Source organism: Trachurus trachurus (assembly GCF_905171665.1).
Source record: "Trachurus trachurus genome assembly, chromosome: 24".
Classification (NCBI taxonomy): domain Eukaryota; kingdom Metazoa; phylum Chordata; class Actinopteri; order Carangiformes; family Carangidae; genus Trachurus; species Trachurus trachurus.
In genome coordinates, this window is record NC_139910.1 from 21,288,506 (window position 1) to 21,311,838 (window position 23,333).

Genomic DNA, 23,333 nt, shown 5'->3' on the forward strand with positions numbered 1-23,333 from the left:
AGTGTTTTTACCAGTGTGGTATAGATTAGCTATAGTGGAAGGAAGGCCTCAGTCAATAGAGTTCAGTTTGCCCTGTTGTGTCTGGGGGAGTAAATTGGATCAGTTAGTTGTTTGTCCATGGTTTTCGATCTTACTGCAAGAAATTGAAATTGATCACATTCAGATACTTTGAACTAATAGAAAATCTGCCATCCATGCAACTGCCAGCAAAGGTATAAGTGCGTCTAATCACTTTTTAGTTTCCCTTTTTCTGTTAATTACTGAAGGTAAATGGCCGTACCTGTATATTAATACTGCTGCAAACCTGTGGTCTGGATTTATGATTAACCAGTGGCAACAAAGTCATAAAATGAGCCAGTGATTTGTGGCCTTCACATAATTACATAACACGTGTGTGTGTGTGTGTGTGTGTGTCCGTGTGTGTGTTTGCTGTACGTAAGATGTCGATCATGTTGATCATCCTGTTATAAACGCAGACTTTGACACTGGCTGATTTTGAAAATAGGTGTTGTACTGTAGGTGCGTGTATGTGTGGGAGGAGGGATGGAGGGGTGGAGGTGCATGTGTGTTCCTTTGAAGCACTGCAACTGGTAACAGAAATATTCAACTAGGCTGCATATACACTCCACTGTGTGCTCCCTCTTCCTGCTTCTCTGCCTCCTGTTTCTCCCCTATGTGTCTCCTTTCTCTCTCTTTCTCCTTCTCTTTCCCTCTTTCCCTCTCTCTCCCCGCTTGCAGCTGCATTGCTATAAACAGTCGAGCCACTGTGCCCTACTTCTGAGTGGAGAGAGAGATGGAGGGAGAAGGGGAAAGCGTGATGCAGGGAATGCAGGCTAATGAGGGGAAATGGAGGGAATGGGCTTAAAGACAAATGGTGATGTTGAGACAAAGGCACAATTGCAAAGGCAAAGAGAGGGAGTTTGTGTGTCTGTGTGTGTGTGTACACTGTAGGTCAGATGCTACCCCTGTGATGCAGTGACAGTCATCCTCGTGAGCATAGCGAGACACGTGCGTGTTACTGTATGTGTGTGTCTGTGTGTTAATCAAGCGTGACCAATATGACAAGGTGCCACAGACGTGTCAACAGTCGCTGCAGGTGAAAACTACACAAACACGCTCAAACACTCTCTCACAACAAAGTACAAGATATGTGTGCACACAAACACAAATGCCTGTGGCTGAATTAGCTCCTTTGTGTGAACCACATCTCATGACCACAGACTCACAGTGCTGCCTTGTAAATGTATGCTGCTGGTGTGCTTCCGCCTATTCCAGCATGTTGTACAGCTTTATCCATAGTTATTGTTACTTTAACTGATGCATTATGGTAAAAGTTACAATACGGAGCCAACAAGAATATATACAACAAATTATAGAATTACAGTTTAGTATAGAAAAGGATACAAAATATCAAAAAGTAAATAGATAATTGGATGATGTAGACAACTAACAACTATTTTCTGGATTGATTACTTTTAAGTTAATCACAAAATCTATGAAATATGAATAATGTAGATGATAAGTTCACTAAGGGCTCAGTCTTTACTGGTTCTGATTTGATTATTATGTATTTAATGAAGTTACAGTTCTTAAAACAGGAATATAGGATGGGATGTATGTTGACAGCATCCCTGACGTTGTGCTGCTTTACATTCTGAATTTGCAGTGCAGTACAGTGATTTTCTTAGTAAGATTGTATTTGCAGTTATTTTTGTTACCATTAATATTAAATGATAAGAGTAAGTGCACATTATCCTGTCTATATTTAATCTTAGTGGTGAGAAGAAGGCACTGGGTGACAAGAATGTCGTGGCCCCTGGCAACGCTGTGGGTTTCTCATGTGGCCCTTTGGAGAAATAATTGCCCACCTCTTTTCTGATTATAGTGAACACATAAAATCAACAAAATTCAACATGGGAATATTTGACTGTGTTGCTTGATTAAACAGCTGAAATGATTTATCCATTTTGAGACTTAATGCTGATTGATTCTCTGTTGATTATCTGTCAAGGAGTCAAAGTACTTAATAAAGGCTCCTGAGGGTGTCGTCTGCATCAAATCAAACCTCTGGTTGTGTTCGAACTTTGATTTTTTTTAATCAAAGTTCCTTTAAATGTGCTGAGCAGTCTTTGAGATTCCCTGCCAACCACCAGACAAAGTGACAAACTGAGTAGTTTTTCTTTTTCACAAAGCTGCATTCAATAGTCCAGTCACTAAATTGTGCAGTAGGAGTTTGTTTTTTTTGTGTCTCACTGCTGCTCTTTGAGAGGTACTGAGTGTTTGTCACCTGTGTCTCCTTATGAGCACCTTCACAAATGACTGAAGAAATGTAGCAAACATTTCAAGCATGATCTTAAAAGCAGTAATTACTTTGTGCTAATGCACATCAGTGCTTGCTCACTGTTGCCCTTTGAGAACCTTATAATCGAATGCACAACCAAACAGTGCCACGCCCTTCGTAGCATTATTTAACCTTTATTCCCTCTCTTATCAGTATGTGCCCCCCCCCCCTCTTCTAATAACAGTCAGATAACAGCAGCGTGACTGCTCACAGGGACACAGCTTGCTTGAGATAGGCAAATAAAGGGCAGTTCAGTCTGCATTTGGCCACTGGTTGAGCTGTTGAAAAATAAAAACAAGTCATTTGGAGCGATCACCTGCATTCAGGGTGTAACAACAGAACGGAGATGAGCTCGATCAGACGAGGAGAAAATATTGTAGCGATTCGCACAACAGTGGAATCGCAAAAATCCAAATTGAGCTGTGTTAGTTGTGTTTGTGAGCTCGTCAACAAAGCAGATTGGTGCACAAAGGAGGAGATGGCTGGTGAAGACAGCAGAGACCACATGTGAGGAAGAGAGGAGAGCTGAGAACGGAACAGAGAGAGGCATGCAGCACTGCTTAATTCATCCTTTTCTCTCCCATTCATTCCCATCTGCCAAGTTTCCTTCTTTCATTCCGGTGCCTCTCTTTGTTAACTCTTTCTGTGCAGTCTGCTTTTTCTTTTTTTTTCTTCTCAAGAAACATAAAAAAACATTCACATTTTCACATTTTCTTTGTCCGTGCTCCAAAAAAAATTCCCAGATCTGCGTGAGGCTGTGTATAATAAGCGCGAGTCTGACAGCAGACGACAGCTCAGAGAGCCGGGTCACTGAGCAGAAAAAGCCATGCCTGAATCCTGGCTGACTGCTTTTTGCCCCGAGTCAGGCTGCGACACAGGAGGGAGGCACTGCTGGGTTTAAATTACAGCGTTACATGCCCTTAAGCTTTGCCAGAGGGACTGAGGGACTGAGGTTTTGTTCTGCAAAGAGAAACGGAAACAGCTCTGTCTGCTTTTTTAAGGATACAATCAATAAGAGACGTTCACTTCTTTAATACTCTACTGTCTCGCCTTTGTTTGATTGTGACGAGGTCTGACTGGACGGACACACTCTCCTATTGGTCAGACACGGTTTTACTGTAGCCAGACGTGTCTCCAAACCAGGCCAGACAGGCACTGCTCTTTATGAAGGTGTTAAGCACATCATAAAGCTGCAGTTATGGGTTTGAGTTTTGGTGGTGGCGGAGACGCAGGGCTGATGCAGAGAGGCAGAGTCATGTGATTCCTTGTTCTGCTTTGATCTGAAGTGATCGGGACATAGATGATGTCACGGCTCATACCACCGATCTCTATAGAAAGATAGGGATGTCACAATAACTTCTTTTCACAATTAACCACGGTATTAAACGCCACAATTAATCAATCGTCATGATTCCTAAATACCGTCACTTTCCAAACAAGATTATGTCGGAACCATACAGTACAGGCAAATAAGCACCAAAATAAAGGTAAATGCACAGATACTGGTTTAAATTAAGTTACTCTTCATAATGTTACATTGAATTGGTAGTAATTTAAATGTTAACGTGTCATTTGTAATAAAAAGAAAACTATTAGAATAAACATTTGGTATAGATGACAATTAATGGCTTGAATATTAACTAAATTATTTTGTGTAAATAATTAGTAGTGTAATTATATTTTACATTCATAGTGTTGTGAAATTAATTAATGTATAATAATTGTGATGATCATAATACCCTGATTATTTGTATAATCGTGACATAGAAACCACTGTGTAGTCGTTGTGGGGCTGTGCTGAGCTGATACACTTCTTATGCTGTTGTGACTTAGCTCACAGACTGGCTTGGGATCAGTTGCACTATGACACCAGGCTGAAACCATGTCAAATCAAAGCGTAGTATGTGTTTTCTCTCCCATGGCCCATTCATGCTATAAAGGCCAGGCTGTGTGTTTGATGTCCGGTCAAGCCGTGTTCACAGGCTGACACACCTGTCCAGCTGCACGCCTTTAATGTCACACACACACACACACCTCCCTGCTAAATGTTAATAAAGTCTCTGCCACATCAGTCGGTCAGTCCACCACTTTGGTCCAGACTCAATTTTCTCAACATCTATTAAACAGTTTGCCATGAAATTCTCTACAGACGCTCACTGGAGTGTGTTTTGCAGAGTTAGATGGAAACCGCTCGATGTCTGCTTTTTCTTTTTTTAAGATGCAATCAATAAGGGATGTTCACCTCTTTAATCCAGTGTCTCCCCGTCTGTTTGAGCCTAGACCATGATCACCCTCTGAGCTTCCTGTTGTGCCAACACCAGGCTGATATTTGCTTTGAAATATTTTTATTCTAATTTGCTTCAGGATCCCAAAAGGATGGATCCTAATGACTTAGATGAAACGTCTGGTCCGTGATAAGGAGGAGAGAAGGGGAGGACAGTGTATGAACTAACGCCACCATGAAATCCAGATGTTATTTTCATGATCTGTGTTTAGCATCCTGCCGGGCTGAACTCTGACTGTTAACGTGCTGTATTCTCTACCTGCAGAATATAATAGCCATACGCCGCTTTCACTGGGAGCTTGTTGGCATTTAGCTCGAAGCACCTCTATGGCTAAAGGTTGAACTAATGTACTAGGAATAATTGGATTGCACTAGTATGTACGTTCTCTGTGAACCATATTTCTCTGAAATCACAAACACAATTAGTTCATGTTGTACGTCTTCTCCTGCACAGTATACTCCACACTGTCATATTTGTAGCATAACGTCTGGCCCCAGGCTTTGGCTCTTTTCCTGGAAAGATGTCAGTTTGCCTTTTGTCATCATGCTCATGTTAGAGGGACAAAATGAAAACGAAGTGTGTCTATCAGCAGCCAAATGAGTTAACCCTGCTGCTGCTGCTGCTGCTGCTGCTGCTGCTGCTGCTGCTGCTTCTGTCAGTGTTATATGAAGGTCCCGGCCTCAGGTAGAGAATTCCCATCAAGCATCGGTGCCTCTTCAAGTCTGCCTCCTCGTTGCACTGTTTTGAAAGTACAATGGTGAAATGGAGCTTTGATGGTGTTCACTGTCTCGGTGGAGGAAATCTATATCAGCCATGAAATAGTTGATCAGCGCAGTGGTACAGTAGAGGTAATGACTCACACAACCTCTGGGCACAAACACTCTGCATCCCATTGTTTTGGCACAAGGGAAAGATTGTGAGAAATGTAATTATACTTTCTCTCTCTATCACAGAATTCACCAAAATGCAGACAGATGAGGCTGTGACAGATTATGTTGTTGAGTAATATGAGTCAGAGAGCTGCAAAGTTTTGTGTTTTTATTTTTATTTATTTTACTATATGATTTCCTATGCATTGAGTTCAGTGCAGTGTGTACTCATGTGATTGGAGCCAGCTGATTAGGACATTGGACACTGTCTCTCAGCCTTCCTCCAGCCAAAGGGGAATGACTTAGTGTTTATTGATCTTTCTACCTCCTGCCAAATGTTTAATTTACTGGATTAATGTTCGCTGAGAGTAAACACACCCTGATGTTATTCTTCATGTGTTTTTAGGAAGTGGCATTGTGTTTGCGTTCCGTAATGAGCTGTCTTTCCCCCGCAATGAATAATAATAATCTGACAACACCCTTCCAGTCGATACTAGGCTTCCCCTGGAAAACAGCGTAAATATGAGTTTGTAGAACTGGGCTGCAGTCGGTAATCTCGTGTCTGAGAGAGCGCCTGGTATTTCCTGAGGAAACCGCTCCACCATCAGCGCTGTATCCCCACCTACCCCGCGGCTCCACGGCCTCCACGCACCGCTGTCCTCGTCCTGGACTCTTATTTCAATGTCTGTTCCTCCAGTCTTCCCCTCCGTCCTTAAATGTACCCACTCTTTTTCCACTAGCTGTGCCTTCTACTGTATTTCTCCTTCACCCCTTCCTGTAAAGAGGTTCTCGCTTTGCACAAATATGCTCACCCCTGCTTTTTCTCACATCACGTACTACACTGTAGTCTTCCTCCCCCTCTTTTCCCCCGTCTTTCCTTCCTCCTCCTCATCTGCCCATTGCTTTCTCTTCATTCATCCTCCCCCTCCCACCAAATGTGCTGCATTACATTTCTGCCTTAGAGCTCTGCTAGAGCTTTCAGGGAATCAGTTGATTTGTAGAAGAAATTAGTCATAGCAGCAGATTATTAAGCTGAATGTAAACATAATCAGTTATACTGCTGTGTTCATTGGTGTTTTTAATGGGATTATACATGTGCATGTGAAGTGCTTGTGTATGGGTTGCATCATCAGAGTAGCCACCATCAGCTGGAACTGAGTATTATAGAGCGCTCCCTCCATCATGGAAAGTACTAAGTATTAAAAGCATCTGGTGAAGGATTTTTGGCAGACTTCAGCAGAATGTCAGCTCCCGTCCAACCAGGAAGTGGACTCTATTAATTATTTGGGGGAGAAGTTGCCACAGAACAGGATGAATAGCTGCGCGTGGAAGTTTGAAGTAATAGTGTTAAAAGGTTCTTACATGGTACAGAATAAATTACAGTAGAGCGGTGCCAGGGAGGAAAGAGCAGAGCCAAGTCCAACAGGGCAGAGCGGTGACGCTGGGAATGGAACCAAAGCGAAGCAGACGCACACCAGTTGTCACTTGACATGGTACAGACTTGCAGCTCAGTGACAGTGCACAGTGTTAGAATCCCTAAAAACAGCAGCTGTACACCAACAACCTCTCGACCTTTCTGTCTGTGCCAGCCACTAGGAACCAGTGCACATCAGAGACACACAAGACAGAGAAGACTGGAGGAGGAACAAGTGGAAGGAGAAGGGTGGAGCGTCTAGCGCTGTGTTAAACGCTAATGTCATAAAATAATCATAAAAAGAATGTGAGGGTCCAGGAGGATGTCATACACTCATCAGTGCCTCAAAACAATTATGTTAGGTGTTGTCATGTCACACTGAAGTATAAATATTAAAGGAGAAGTGCCGTTTTTTACAACCTGGACTTTATGTCTAGCATAAAATAGGTCAAAATAAAATAAGTCATTTATTCACCCATATAACTTAAGTGTCATTACTAGTCTTTTGGACGATATTTAGATACATTCGAGAGCACTAACGAATCATAACAACATCAATGAACAAGTTTGGTGGCAGATAATACGTTATTTAGAGGCTGCATGTCGGTGCCCCGAACACTCCTACTATAGATATGTGTGGATGTAAATATCAGGGCTGACCCAAAAAATTCGAAACTTCATTCGTTGCCATGGTAATCGATCGTGAAGTCCGTGATCGATTGTTTTTTTTATTCTTCCTTTTTTCCTTTTCCCCCCACGTCGGACGTTACGATCGCGCACCCCCCCGGCCATCGAAGCTTCGATTTTGATCGATTTTATGTCCGCGAAGCTTCGATTATTAAAATATGATAATCAGGTCACCCCTCCTAATGACACCAAGGTTATATGGGTGAGTAAACAACGGTATTTTATGCCAGAAAGAAGTCTAGGTTGTAAAAAACGGCACTTCTCCTTCATTCGCCATCATTATCTAGCCAGCATAAACCTAAGCTTCTTGTGACCTGGTGGGATGGATTGTTGGACAGTTGGAGGGGAAACACTACAAAGTACTGGACTAAGTAAAATGTTACTGGATACAAAGTTGAGGTCCAGTCAGTTGTTCCTTTTCCAGTTTTATTATCGATATCTGAGGTTCTTCATCTGTTAGTGACGGGAAATGAGGTGTTTGAAGAAATCAACTTGGTTTCTAGAAAATGGACCAAATATCTACTTGACAAATCAAGAAAACAATCAGCACATTAATCAGTGAGGAATGTGATCATTAGTTGCAGCTTTAGATGAGATATTTGAAGCAGGACCGAGACGTTATTGACCTAGTGACCGACCATGGCCTTAACATGGCTAATCCTTTAACCAGGCAATTAAAACAAAAGCTGGCACACAATTAGTGGTGGACAGACGAGAGTATATCCTGGACTAATCTAATTTTCACTCAGGTTTAACCAGAATCTACCCAGGCAAGATAATAATTTCCACGTCAAACTGTGTCCTCATTACTTCTACTTACCAGTTAAAGACTTTAATTGGCTTGGTTTGCACCATATGGGCCACGAGGTTCAGTCCAGCTGTATATGAATGAACATCACAGTGACAGAGGCACCGCCAAAGTTTGGAGAGTTTAACACAACGCATACTGATGAAGGAAGGAAGGAAGGAAGGAAGGAAGGAAGGCTGCATCTTTAACTCTCTTCTTGTCATTCATTGAAATCTACTCATGAATTTTAATGCTGGAGCTTTTCAGGTGACTCACACAAGTGATTTCACAGTTATTTGTCAGTAGTTGAAAGAGCTACAGCTTTTAGAGGCAAAAAAAACATGTCATCATACAGTGAGTTTCAAAGACTTCAACAGGCACCAGGTCTCGAGACATGAGGCTGAGTAAATGAGGACGAAGATGAGCTGTAAAGAGAAAGGTTGTTGAAGCACAGGGAGAAGGAAAGACACGCTGAGAGAAGACAACAAAGGTGAAGGTGAAGGAGGAGAACAAGAGAGAGTGAAACCTGCCAAAAGAAACGGATGGAAGTCAGTGCAGCCTCCTGTGTTGTTAAAAGTTGAAGTGCCTATCTGGTTCTCATCCTGTCACCATGACAACCAACACTGGCAGCAAAAAAAAAAAAAAAAGAGAGCGAGAGAGAGATTGGAAAGAGGTTTAGATAAAAAGAGGTTTGTAAAAGTAAAGATGAGAAGCAGAGTGGCAGAGATACAGGGGGTATGAACGAAAGAGAAGAAGAAGAGGAAGAGATGGAGAAACAAAGAGAGTGAGGATGTGAGTTATGAGGAGTGGGTGTGTGTGTGAAGATACTGTTGAACTTCTACTGTATCCTACTGAGGAATTAATCAGTGAGGTGTGTGTATGTGTGTGTGTGTTACACGTGTTGGCAGGTACAGAGGGCACATTTACAGCCACCATAAAGGTCTTCACTTCGCCAGGGCAAAATTATACTGGCAGATAAATTACTTTCTCACACACACACACACCTTTTTAAAGACCTTTGACAAGGTCAGGACAAGCAGTCTGTTTATGCAGGGTCATAATTACAATGTAAATATTTCCTGGATGTTAATAGCGACAGCAGGAACTGAGCTGAATAAACCTCGAGGTGAAATGAGGGATTCACTTCCCATATGGCTTAATCTTCCCATTTTGAAAGCATGTGTCCTGTAAAATGCTGCTTCATCTGAAACGCACTACAAATATTTTGTGTTTGCAATTCTGCCATCTTTTAAATGAGAGGTTCCTGCACCCGGGTTTTGACTCTGCTGAGTCTTGCAGCTTTTGGCAGTCAGAAAGTCTGTGGATTTGGATAACATTATTTCTTCAGAATATTTGTGCATCCATTATAGTGTTCATGTAGCCCAGGGGTCAACACTATTTTTTTTCCTCACTGCTGTGTAGCACTGAAAGTCTCTCCCTTGTGTTAACAGACAAAGAGGCTTTTATTACTGCACAGCTTGGTGAGTGTATGAAATCCACGAGACAACAAGATAAAATATATCTCTGCGTTTTTTTTTCTTTTTGTGTTGTTTTGTATGTGTGGCTGTTTTTAATATTTTATCTTTATGCTTGTGTTTCAGACTTTGTTCATGGTCCACTCCATGCCAAACGATCAAGTACGTGTCTGCCTCATGTCATGTCATACATCTCCAATCAGACTTGGGAGGGTTGATTTGATAAGTAATCTAACATGATTGTGGGCTAAAGATACACCCCATAATGTTGTCTCTTTGAACAATCAGATTGATGATGAGTCACGATGTGATTTACTGACTCCTGGATTACTATTGATCATAAACACACACAAAACAATGTGTGTGTGTGTAATCAATGAAATATATTTCCAAAACATTGCAAATAACCACTGTAAATCATCCTAAGTTAAAACGAATCAGAGATCAGAAATCGAATCAATAAAACATTTCCTCGTAGCTGATGCCATGTTTCTCATCTGTAATCATCTCACATCCCCTATCAGTTAAAACCAGTTAAAGCAGAGGCAGCTCCTGTCTGTCTGCGTTCAGGCTGCAGAGCAGGAAGTGATTACGGAGACTGGCCATTAACTGGCTGGATCCACAGCAGCCCCGCCCTGCCTGAGTTTCCCTGAGCAAGGCAGTCTGTGGTGTCCTGTCCTTCTTCTACTGTCAAATACAAGAGTTTTGTCCTCAGTGATTTATAAAGTTTCTAATTTACAGTTTTTATAAAACACTAAATCAATTAGGCTGTGTCTGCAGCCATTAAAGTTTTGAATGTGACAGCTTATTTGCTTTGACAGACTTTATTATTCATCATTTTCCATGAAAAGATTTTATTACGGACATTTCTGCTTTTATGACACAGTGAATATGTGTAAATAAGGTATAAATCATGCAAACAAGGTGGAGGCTCTCAGCAACTTGGAAGTGGTTCACCGTGTTTACATCCTGCTGCGTCCTCATCTTCATGGGAGCTGCTGCTCCAGTGTTTGAACAATCTACATCTACTCTACTGTACATTGTGTTTAGGTTGAAATGTCGTCTGCATATCGTCGCAGCGCTGCCAGAGACGAGGGGAAAATGTCTCTGCATAAATATTCATGTCTGTTTATGTGGGGGAATATGTTTCCTAAGCAGAAGAATATTTTTGTGTGCGACCAGCGGCTGATTACCGTTGGTCACAAAGGGCCAGGAGCCAATCATCAGTAATGAGCTGCATAGAGGTTTATAGGAGCAGATGAGAGAGAATAGAGACCGGCACAATAACCGTGTAATGTTGAGTTCCCATGATTTTGAATAACTGACTGTGATCATTAGTGACACAGGCTCCATATGTTAGTGCCCAGTGTTTACTAAAAAGGCAGACTTAATAAATCCACTCTCCTGTGGGTAAAAATAACTCATCAAAAAGCAGTCGGAGGTGTGAGAGAGACAAACTGACAGGCAGGCCACAGGTAATCAAATAGCACCTCAATACAACAACAGCAGGGCTTCTGGGAAAGCACAACTCAATAAAGCATGAGCTAGATGTACTACAGAAATGGACAGAACATCATGTTAGGAACAAATCAACTTAGCACTATATAAAAAAAAAAAGCCAAATTGAGCACAAGATGACCAGAATTTGATGAATGTACCTGGTTTCTGTCCAGCCTCTTGTTAACAGACTGAGTATTTGGCATAAATAACACAAATCCACGAATGCATAATGCATGTGTCAACAGAACAAGCTGGTAGCCGTGGTGAAATATTGCTGTGACATGCATGTGTCAGAGATTGTATTTTATTCCAATGGTCTGTAGAGCAGGTCTGAGGCCAGCACACACAAACTCCTGGAGGAGGAAGAAAGAAGTGATGCATGTGGTGACTGGCATTAGACCAAAGCACCTGCAGAGCAGTTTTACCTGTCATATTCATACCTAGCAGTGTAGTGCTGGTTAGATGTGTTATGTTTAGTGGCCATTGGTGCATTTCACCAATACTTAGACAAACAAAAGATGATTGAGACAGCAGTTAAAAACCCCATCTCTTTTTTTTTTAGATAGCATCTATACTGCCGGAAAAAAACAACAAGAAGAGCAGTAAAAAAAAAAAAAAATTAAAAGCTGCACAACGACCGCACGATGATCAAAACTGTCACACGTCAGCATAAAGGGAACTAGCTCAGAGAAAGAGTCTGTTTGCCAGAAAGTCAATGATATATTGATTGATTGATTGATTGATTGATTGATTGATTGATTGATTGATTGATTGATTGATTGATTGATTGATTGATTGATTGATTGATTGATTGATTGATTGATTGATTGATTAAAACCTACCATTCCCTATCCCTGTAGGGAAATAATTCAGGTGTCCAAAACAGCAACAGTTAGAAGGAGAGGCAGAAGACAGTCAAGACAATTGGTTAAAGGTGTACAGAAATGGCCGTTTGTTCTGTTCGTCGCGCTGAGTTGTCACGAGTTGCAGCACGAGTTTACCCGAGTAAGGAAAATTTGAATTTGATTGGTCGTTATCAAGCGGGCGGGATATTCAATGTTTGGGGCGAGACTGAGCTCCATGTGTGTGTGTGCATGTCTCAGATATTTGATTGACGGATGACGGATCCAATATCAGTGGCTGATGAATCGTGAGCAACGTGACACATAATTTGCGCGCCTGCATTATCCAATGTGAAAAAAAACAAAACACTTTCATCCCGGATTTACTCGAAAATAGAATTTTGCACAAAGTTTGACCTACATCGTCTGATAGATGAGTTATTACACTAATGTTAGGACCCACAGTGGGCTCAAATTCAATTTTCTTTTCTATACAGCTTTAAAGAAAGGCATAGATCAGTTTATAAAGTAAATAAATAAATAAAAAGACAGCACAAGAGAGCCATAATCACATGCTTCTGAAAAGTATTCAGAGTATTAAAGTGCCAAGTCATCGGGGCCTTGTGGAGTTGTGGACTCTTTCAATAAACATTGCTCCATAGTGTCCCTCTAACAAGGAAGGATAATATGTAAAAAGCAACATTACATTGGTAAGACTATGATAGTAAAACTATATATGTATATATACTATATCACTCAGGCTCAGACCTCAGGAAACCTTTGGCTGTCTGACTCCTGCTGCCTCTACTGTCTCTGTAATGAATAACGGAGCACTGCACTTCTTTCACATATAAACAAACGTCTGGGCTCAGGAGAAGCTTGTGGTATAGAAGATTAGCTTTGGGATTTTCTGTTTGGCTTCAGTAATCAAATGTTGAGGTGGTTGTAGTGTGTTTCTGGACCGCTGCAGTAATGTGTGTGTGGCTCAGACAGGCGGGATGCCTGAGTGATTCTCTATTACTCTCTTTCTGAATGGCTTAGTGCCGGCTGTCTATCTTTCAGCCTGTCTGCCGAACTGTCTTTCTACATGAATTATTGACTTTCTGCCGGTCTTATATTTTCTTTCTAACTGGCTTCATGTCTGTCTGACTCTGCCTCGGTCTCACCATCTTTTCATCTGCCATTTTTCCCATAACAAAAGCAGAAGCAGCAGTGTGATATAAAGCTTCACTTGTTGAATTCATCATCTTTTCGAACACTGCAGGAGGTAGATTAGATTCAAAACACGTACTATATATAAAAGAGCTGATAGACGGTTGTTTAACTCATCTATAATCAAATCAACACTCACAACTGTCTCATCTCTATTGTTGTCAGATCCAATCTATTGTTGCTGGACCCACTCTCCAATGAAGGATTGTGCAGTCATGTATTACTGTCAGATTAATAGTTACTTTAGAAGTGGAGTAACAACAGAAGAAGGAAACAGGCCCTGTTATCATCTAAAACGACACCCAGCACCACGGGAAGCAGCTCAGAGCTGGAGTCAAATCCTCTGCAGAGTTAATGGCATTAAATGTCACTGTAGTAAATAATATGAATATGTCATTCCTGTCTCGTACAGTGGAGCGGACCACCAGCTGAGATGCACAAACATGAGTGGAAAATCCACAGATTGCAGACGGGTTTCAGTTTGAGATTCACGTTGTAGTTCTATTTTTATAAAGGGATTTCAGGCCCGTCAGAAATTGCACATAAAATTACTTTTTTACAGAAAGTGTTAGTAGCATCAGTGTATCACATTTTAAGTGGTATAAATCTGGATTAGTGTTTAAAATCGGCTGTTTCTGATCTCTTCCAGAAAGTAAGATCTTTGGTGCAACAACATGTCTGTGATTTGTCCCAAAATAAATAGATTCTGTTCATATTTTGGCAGGATATCACATATATATAATTTCCAGAATATAATTCCGGGCGCATTTGACTTCATTTACTATAAAGCTGCACAAATCAATGTGGGGGAAATGACAGTGTTTCATGTGAAAAGGCTCACTCACACAGACGCATCTCCACAGAATCATCATCCATCCCTTCAGTTCCCCTCAGCTCCTCAGGGCAGTTCAGTGTCTTTCAGCTCATTGATTTGATTTTATGGCCTCTAGTGATTTGCCTGATTCTCATCAGTCCTGCTGCAGCTGTTTTTTGTGTGAGATGTTCAGATAAACCCACTGTGTGTTACCTGCCCATCAGCACACAGCAGACACAGTTAGCAAATAGCTGTGAGCACATAGCAGAGCATCCAGCAGCCAGAGACACACATATTTCACATCTGCATATCATTTGCACATCTCTGTGTTTGTTTGTGAATGAGTTGTTCCGTGTGAGGTGTAAAAGGCAACAATACAAGACGACAATCATAACAATAAAAACAACAGTCACAGTCACAATAGTAATAACCACCAAGATAAAACCGGGTAAAATGGATAAAATAATGCTGTGCATGAAAGAGAAGAAGAAGAAAAATAAATAGAATGAGTGCTTTGGTCAGTGCAGACTGATTATGTCAGTTTGTGACTAGTGCAAATGAGCTTGTTTATTGCACTTGGAATAAAACACAATTTAAAGGAGACATATTGTGCCCCTTTTCTAAAAATTAAAATAGTTCTCAGGTGTCTTAAAGACATGACTGTGACATGCTTTGGTCAAAATACCCCAAGGATCACACTCTCATGCCTACAGTTAAGAGAGACAGGAAACGGGGAGGCAGAGAGAAGGGGAATGACATGTAGGAAAGGGCTGCCCGATGCAGGATTCAAACCGGGGCCGCCTGAAGCGAGGACTTTAACCTCAACACATGGGGCGCCTGCTTTACCTCCTGCGCCACTTGGCGCCCCATCACAGCTCTTTTTTCATCCGTTCAAAACAGCCCTGTTCAGAACGGCTAGTTTGAAAACTACTTGCATCACTGCCAGACAACTGAGGGAACAGCTTGTAAAACCACATGGATTTCAACCTAGGGAGCCTGAAAATTACAGATTTTTTTTTGACAATTTTAACACTTTGGGCACCAAAAGGCAAGACAAACACCTAAGTATATGTTATGGAGCCTTCAAAAAGTGATATTTCCATAATGTGTCCCCTTTAAACCTGTTGGTTTTGACCCTTGGAAGTGCCGGTATCACCACCCAGAAGGGAGAAGAGCAAACTCTTTTGAAAGTGCAGCCTGGCCAGGATTAGACTTTGTAGAAGTCAGACTGAGAGCTGCTGTATGCCAATTGTCTTGCTGGCTTGCTTTAACCATATCTGACATGCGGTTTTCATTCTGCACTGTGAGGTTTCCATATGTGAATATTAGAAACTGATATAGTGTTTGGATCTGTTGTGCTTGCTCTGTCCAGGTGGCCGCCGCCGCTCCGAGCCCGACGAGGCCGAGCTACTGAGGGTCAGCAAGAGACTGGTGGAGGACGCCGTCAACCGCGCCTTGCAACAGTACAAACAGGAGACACTTCAAAATGGCGGTGGTCCGAAGGCCACGGCCACGCAGCTCCCTGGAAACGCCGAGGACACTGCCACAAAGACGGACACTACGGCTAACTCCACCACAGACAACAGGAAGTGACATCATCGGACCGAGGCACAGAGACTGAAAAAGACCAGCGGCCCATAACAGACAACACAGCGGGCCTGGTGGAGAGTGGTGGGCAGGCAGCCTGAAACCAGCCAACCAGTCAGCCCGGTCTGCTGGCTAACTAAACCAGCTAGCCGGTCATGCTAGCTACCTGCATACCCAACCTAGCTTGACACAGCGCTAGCTAAATAGATCATGTAGCTTAAGATCAGTGCTACCAGGTGACCGTCCCAGCAGGCAGCTAGCTAAGCCTGTTAGTTCACTCACTAACTCTAACAGTGAGGACCCCCCCCCCCCCCCCCCCAAAAAAAAAACCTTCTCTCAGCTAAGGGTCAGTGTTTTCTCACTAAGCCCAGATAAACATACGTGAAGCACTCCTCCAGAGAGACACATGCACATGTAGGGTTCACTGTGACCGCTCCCTCACTAACTGCCCTTTTTACTATAAGATAAACAACGTTTTGTAAACAGCTCAGTTTACCATGGCCTGCACTCGAAAAGTGACTCAATATGCTCCGTTCCCCTCCGACTTGTATAACACTCCTCTCTCCTTCACTACGTTGCTTCAGGTGATGGAAGTATTTGACTTTTCTTTTGAGCGTATGTTTCTATTTAAAAAAAAATCAGTGTTGATTTCATACACAAAGGATTACTCATCTGTTCGTTCAGAGGAAGAAATGAGAAAAGAGCTGGTTTGACTGGTTAGATTCTTCAAATACAGTATGTTGGATGTATTTTACTTGTATTTTGCCACAAGGCTGGGTTCAACGCACTTTGAATTTGTCCACTTCAGGAAATGGATCTTCTTTAAACTTCCAGCATTTCATTTTAGTTTGACATAAACCCACATACCCAACTGCATCTTCGGTCCTTATGTTAAGTTGTTGACAGAAAGTGGCCCCAGCTGTGCTTCAAGTGTTATATACATTACTGTTGTCGTGCCCGGGCTGCACTGAGACAATCATTGAGTTAAGGTAAATCCAGCTCTAAACTCTGAAGTCATTTTTCAAAACAGAAACTAAGTGACACCAGCTTTGTTAAAAACCCAATCTGGACTCCTCTGTTGAGTCTGTAAACACTCTGAAACACTGCACATATACACACTACGCGTGGGTCTATTATTATCCATTAATTTCTCTCTACTAATGACACTAATTTTCCAGAAGATGTCAGATGAATTGGAGACACTACATCTGGGATGCTGAAAAATAATATACCATTACGACAACACACTACGAGCTGCCAAGAAAGCATTTGTACTCCATTAATGACCTGAGCGCTTCTCTCACTGAAAACGATTACATTACTACATGACAGGCTGTTATTGCCATTAGACACAGGCATTAATCTCATAACTACGTTTCCTGTCTGATCATATACAATTATTTTTTATTCACATACTTTATTGTTTTTCTGCACAATGAAGCTGAAGTAAGAACATACAGACGGTTTATTATCTATTTGTCTTTTTAATCCATTCGTAAATTGTTTAGGCTGAAGTCTAAGACCGACAGACAGACAGACTGAAGCCTGGCTGTTTGAGGAGTATGTGTGCTGATCTGAGGAGCTTTTATCCCCTGGTGCTGCTGCACATGGAGGAGCAGTTAAAGCTGAGCAGTTATTCAGATGCTCAAGCTGATGTCAGGAGAGGTTAACTCAGACGATCGCTGCTGTCAGCGGAAAACCCTCTGGCTCTAAATTTCACTGTCTTCCATCTGCGTGTGTAAAAATAAATAAATAAATAAAATTAAATATATATATATATATACACACACAGACATGCATCTATATATCTACGTATATACTGTATATATGTTTATGTTAATGTGACAGTGAAATTTGGCCTTTCTTATGCTGCTTTTGACCTGAGCTCATGAAATCCATTCAGAAGTCAAAGCAGACTGTCTAAGTCTTGAGAGACGGGGTTTTCGGCTGACAGCCAGACAATGATGATAGCTGATTGGTTCACTCTGACATTACATATTTTTATTTTATTCTTTTTAACTGTTTTATTTATTTGCTTTGCTGACACAGCAGAAGAGCTGGCTTCCTGTTAGAAGAATGAATTAAATGTGGAAAAAAATGAAGACATTTTATTTTCAACTGAGAAAAAGAACACTCAGTTTGTATTTGAAGGTGAAAAAAAGCACAAAATATGATTTTTTCTTCTTCTTTTTTTTAATTGTCTTGTTTTCAGAGAGCAGGTTAATATATACATGCTGTTAAATCAAACCACCTCTGTTCTAAGTGACCTTCGGTCACTAAAACAATTGATGTGTGATTTTTGTTCAACTGTAAGTGCTTAAGGTGACAATGTGTAGGTAACATTTTTAGCCACTGTGAATGACTAGATGATGATGATAATGGGTCATTTTGCTGTGAGATTTGCCAAAGTCTCTTAAATGTTAACCTGTGGCTAAAGAGTCCGAATTTTGAGTTAAATGTAAAAAGTCAGAAATAAAAAAGGAAAAAAAGGTTCACCCAGTCCAGACAGAATTCACATTATCCCTGTTCGTAGATAAATCAGTCTGTGTGTGTGTGCACATGGACACAGAGATAAAGCCAGATTTTCAGCCACATGAGGTTTATTTCCCTCTAGTGCGAACAGGTGTGAGCTGAAAAATGTGTTCTCATCCCTGTAAAATCCACTTAAGTCCTGTCATTGTGGGCTCATTGAAACGTCAATAACAAGGTGAATTCTGTCTTAAGGTGGACTTTGAACGTTTTCATTTTGATCTTCTATTGTCACCAGATCCTTAATCTCCTTAAAATCCCCTTTAATACACAAGTTGTCCTGTTGTATGATTTTTCTGTTCATCTGTCTCTGAGCGTGTGTGTGTGTGCGTGAGTGCGTGTGTGTGTGTTGGTGTGCTTGAATCCATAAAGTGACTGTGGAATGTTTGATCAGCGGTTCCCCAGAGTCTCTATCAATCACCGCAGCTCACAGCTGTGTGAACATCTCTACAGATCAGTCTGCTCTGTCCGTCTTTCCATTTGTCAGAGTGTGTGTGTGTGGCTGCGCGCGTGAGTTGTTCGTGCTGTGTTGTTTATCTTGTTCTGCCATATTTGAACAATAAAACAGGATATGAGATTTGAAACCAATATCCTCTCTGGGTGCTCAATTCAGTCCAGTTGTCCACCATGGTCAGGTGTGCGTGTGTGTGTGTGTGTGTGTGGTACATCTGTCGTACATTTTCATTCAGATTAAAAGGGCTGTGTTTTCCTACATGTTTCTCTAAGAGTGGTTGAGGCTGTGTGAACATGTTAATGGACAGTAGCTGAATCCACTAATAGGACTTCACTGTTGGTGGCAAATTAGAAAGCTAAAAGGCAAACTGAGATTTTCATGAAAGCATTTGTTTTTTAAATGTCATATCCATTTGGTTGAAGGACAGAAATTTCAATTAAACAGGCAGGATTTTAAAAAACAACAACAACTAGCCCTTTTTCGTCTAATTTTTTGTTATAAAAATGTAAAAATACTTTCTATTAATAACCAAACCCTCCCATTTGCTTCATGGTCAGATTGTGCAGTTTTGTCATTTGCCCTCAGAACTGCCTTTATTTCAAACTCTAACCCTCCCCCACACATACACCACCACCATCAGCCTGAACCATCAATACAAGGTAAGATGAGTCTGTGCTTTTATGTTGTTTACGCAATATTGTGACCTTACAGTACCATCCCAATGTCACAGCAGAAATCAAGACTCATCATCAGACCACCAATTTTCTACTGTCTGTACTGTGTGTTCTGTGAGTCTGTGTGAACTGGAGCCTCAGTGTTCAGTTTTTAGCTGACAGGAGTGGACCAGGCATCTTCTTCTTCTACTAGACCATCAAGGTTCGATATGCTGTGAGTTCACAGACTCTCTCCTGCAGACCCAGGTCTCATCTCTATCAGCTGCAACCAGACTGACTGTTCTCCTCTGACCTCTGGAATCAACAAGGTATTTTCATCCAGAGATTTTGGACCAGCTGTTAAACGGTTGAACTTAAACCCTAGAGATGTTTGTGCGTGAAAACCCCTGATCAGCAATTTGTGAAATACACAGACCAGCCCATCTGGCACCTATAACCATGCCATGCCACGTTCAAAGTCACTTAACTCACCTTTCTCCCTGCACTGAGTTTCTGCCATGTGATCAGGGACGGACTGGCCATAGGGCAATATAGGCAAATGTCACAATGGCTGTGTAATGATGCAGCCGTGCTGATGTGACTGCAAAAAAAAAAAAATGTTTTAAATGGTTGGGGTCAGCTGGTTTACGGCCAGCCAACTCTGAAACACTGAAGACACAATAACATTTACATCATGATAGAGGAGCTCTCTCTGTAAACAAAGATTTTGTTCCAGTCTGGGATTGACTCCTTCTATCAGTGTGCAATTTTGGTGAACAATGCATTTTCTTTTCTCATCATCATTATGATCACTATATATATTTGTGTAATGTGTGGCCTCGCTCTGTCAAAAATGCCAGGGGCTGTTTTTGGTGCCAGTCCGCCACTGCATGTGATTGACCCATTTGATACTGGCATTAATGAGCAGTTTAACACTAACAGGTGTACCAAAATAAAAGTGCCCAGTGAGGGTAGTAGAGGTCAGGGAGTAGAAGGTGTCAGCAAATGCAGATTTACTAGATTGCCTGATTAGACCATGAAGTTAAGTGACTAATGGGAGACAACTCACACCTGTCTGTTTTCTGTTGGGTAAGATGGAGTTACAGCGAGGTAGCTCCTTCTCACTTCAGCTTGGGTGGAGGTTTAATCAGCCATGAAAAACATCCATGTATCTGTGTATGTGTGCGTGTGTGTGTTTGCATGCAAGGCCTTTACAGCAAAGAAACATGAGGGACTTGTCAACTCTATTTCTCCCCTGGGGCTAACTGGTTTTACAAGAAGTCTGAATCAAGGACAGAGGAGGTGGATTAATGATCCTGGTGCGGTGGGATGCCTGCAGGCAACGCTCCGAATGACCATCAGGAGACAGATCTGTGGACAGCCAGTGATAAATGAGTGGATCTTTTGGACCCGTGAGCTGTTCTTTGAAATGAGACCGGTGGGACAGAGTGAGTGGACAGAGAAGTTTTGCATAAGCAGGATAAGAGCAGCTAATTTCACCCACATTCAGCATAATGAGCCATTTGACAAACAACAGTGACCTTCCTCCTTCTGTTGACATTTAGCAGGTATTGAGCAGAAGTGAAGGAGCCAACCTCAGAGCTGCAGCACTGAGCCTGGAGAGACGCTGAGTAAATACAGAGCACAGAAAAGAAAAGTGAAGAGCACAGTGTTGCTGTCTTTGTACCTTTCCTTGAGCTCTCTCTCTCTCTCTCTCTCTCTCTCTCTCTCTCTCTCTCTCTCTCTCTCTCACTCTCTCTCGTATCAATATTAGCTTTTGAATAAGTAAAAAAAAAAAAAAAATTCAGTGTGAAATGGGTTCATCGGGGTGTTACCAACGTGCTAGCTCTTTTATTTCGCAGCTTCCCTCGGAATGTGAGAATCCACTGAGTTGCATATAGTAATGCTGCATATCTGATGGTGTGCCTCAGTCATCTGCTAACCTGTGTGTGATGTAGTGGCGCGCATTCACCGTGATTCATCAGAACTCGAGGAGACCTAACAGCTTGCCAGCTGTGACTGTCAAAGGCATCGTGATTTAAGCAGAGACAGGGCTGGAGGAAGGACGCAAGGATGGATGGATGGATGGATGGATGGATGGATGGATGGATGGATGGATGGATGGATGGTTGGATGGAGGGCAAATTCGTCATCGCCTGACCTGACTGAAGTGATCTGGGGATATAGCCTACTGTAGATAGCATCGTCTGAAGATGGAACTCACTTTACAGCCCAACACTTGGTAAATGGTTTGCTCTGCTGTGAACCTGATGCATGGGACAGCAAAGATCACACTACACCAGAATGTATTGCCAGGAAAATGGAAAAAAATAGAAAAAACAATCTGCATCGCGGCAGAAAACGCCTATTAGCCCCTGTTAGTGGTTCACACCCACTGGGTCTCATTGGGAGTGAAAATCATTAATGTGACTGGTGATGAATATTCATGAGGCCCATCACAGGACCACGTGTGTGTTTCTTCTTTAAAACTTAATTAGAATACTAAGACATTTTATTAAAGTAGAACGTTTCTGTTGTTTATTGTCCATTTAAGCTTTAACGTTACAGCATTAAAGTCGGCCATATTACTCTAAATCATCTCAAGACTGGTATTTGAATGTTTTGCCAAAATATATCTATTATGTCAACAGATAATATTCCTCCAAATATCAAGCCATGTGATCATCCAGCTAATTAGACTCATTTAGTGTTTCACCCAGTGAAATGTCAGAGCAGCAGCAACACATCTGTTTCCCTGAGGCCTCCTATGAGGAACCCCTCTATTTTGCACAAGCACAGCACAAGAATTTATTTCTATTTTATACCTTACAGTAGGTTTTATTTGTGTGTGTATGTTTTTTGTACAGTACAGGAAAACAGTCAGGACAGCTGAGTTCAAAAACACAACCATTAAAAGGACTGTTTCATCTGAGGACAGACATGCAGGACATAATTGGATCTCAGATCTTGAAAAGGACATAGTACAAACCATAGTACAAGGAAATAGTCTTGACAAGCATCCATACAAGTTTATGGGGGTAGAGGTGGTATGTGGGAGTGTGTGAGCAAGATGTCTGTATTTGTTGTATTGTCATGTTATGTATGTCTACAATGCTGTTGATGTTGTGTGTTCTATGTATGTTTGTTCAGGGACCCCCTTGAAAATGAGGGGCTATCCTTTAATAAATTCAAGTCAGTGGTCTATGGTGTGTTGTGCCGTTTGTTTGCATGTTGGTGAGTATGTGAGTACTGTATGTGTGTGTGCGTGCTCTCTGAAGCCCACAGGGTTGTTCTCTACTTTTGCTCTGAAAGACAAAATATCATCCTGGCTTTCTTTTCTTTTTCACCCACTTCTCTCTGTCTATTTTTGTCTCAGTTCATGGCTTCTGCCTTTCTGAACACGTGTGTGTTTTTCAGTGTGTGTGTGTGTGTGTGTGTGTGTGTGTGTGTGTGTGTGTGTGTGTGTGTGTGTGTGTGTGTGTGTGTGTGTGTGTGTGTGTGTGTGTGTGTGTGTGTGTGTGTGTCCGAGGGGAAAAAAACAGTGAGAATGTATAATAAGACTGTATAGCCTATCGTGCAGGCATGTCTGGTCAGCTTACTATTACTCACCACCTCACAGATCAGACTTTTTTTTTCTCATATTTCAGTGGATACACACTCACACACACACTGCAATATCCACAATACAATTTTTAAATAGAAACCATCTGACTCGGGGTGTGGGCTGAGAGCTGGCAATTATCACTATAATAATTTTAAGAAATTAAAGGGCAAGCAGAGGGTGGGGGAGTGAGAGTGTGATGAAGAGCCTCGACTGCAAGGTGACTCAAACATGACTGGAATATGAACAAGCCACCACCACCAGCACCACACACACAGATCCA

At 41.7% G+C, this 23,333-nt stretch overlaps 1 protein-coding gene across 4 annotated transcripts in view; it reads left to right on the forward strand.

Moving 5' to 3' along the window:
* The window catches only part of akap7 (A-kinase anchoring protein 7), a 46,047-nt gene extending 27,164 nt beyond the window's left edge, over positions 1-18,883 (forward strand). For 3 of the 4 annotated variants that reach the window (XM_084000589.1, XM_084000590.1, XM_084000592.1), the window contains 2 exons: positions 9,985-10,020; positions 15,599-18,883. In XM_084000589.1, the coding sequence (XP_083856715.1) occupies positions 9,985-10,020; positions 15,599-15,819 (257 nt within the window). In that variant the 3' untranslated portion in view covers positions 15,820-18,883. The remainder of the gene's footprint in view (positions 1-9,984; positions 10,021-15,598) is intronic. The other variant, XM_084000591.1, reaches the window with a different exon arrangement.
* Positions 18,884-23,333: the final 4,450 nt, after the last annotated feature.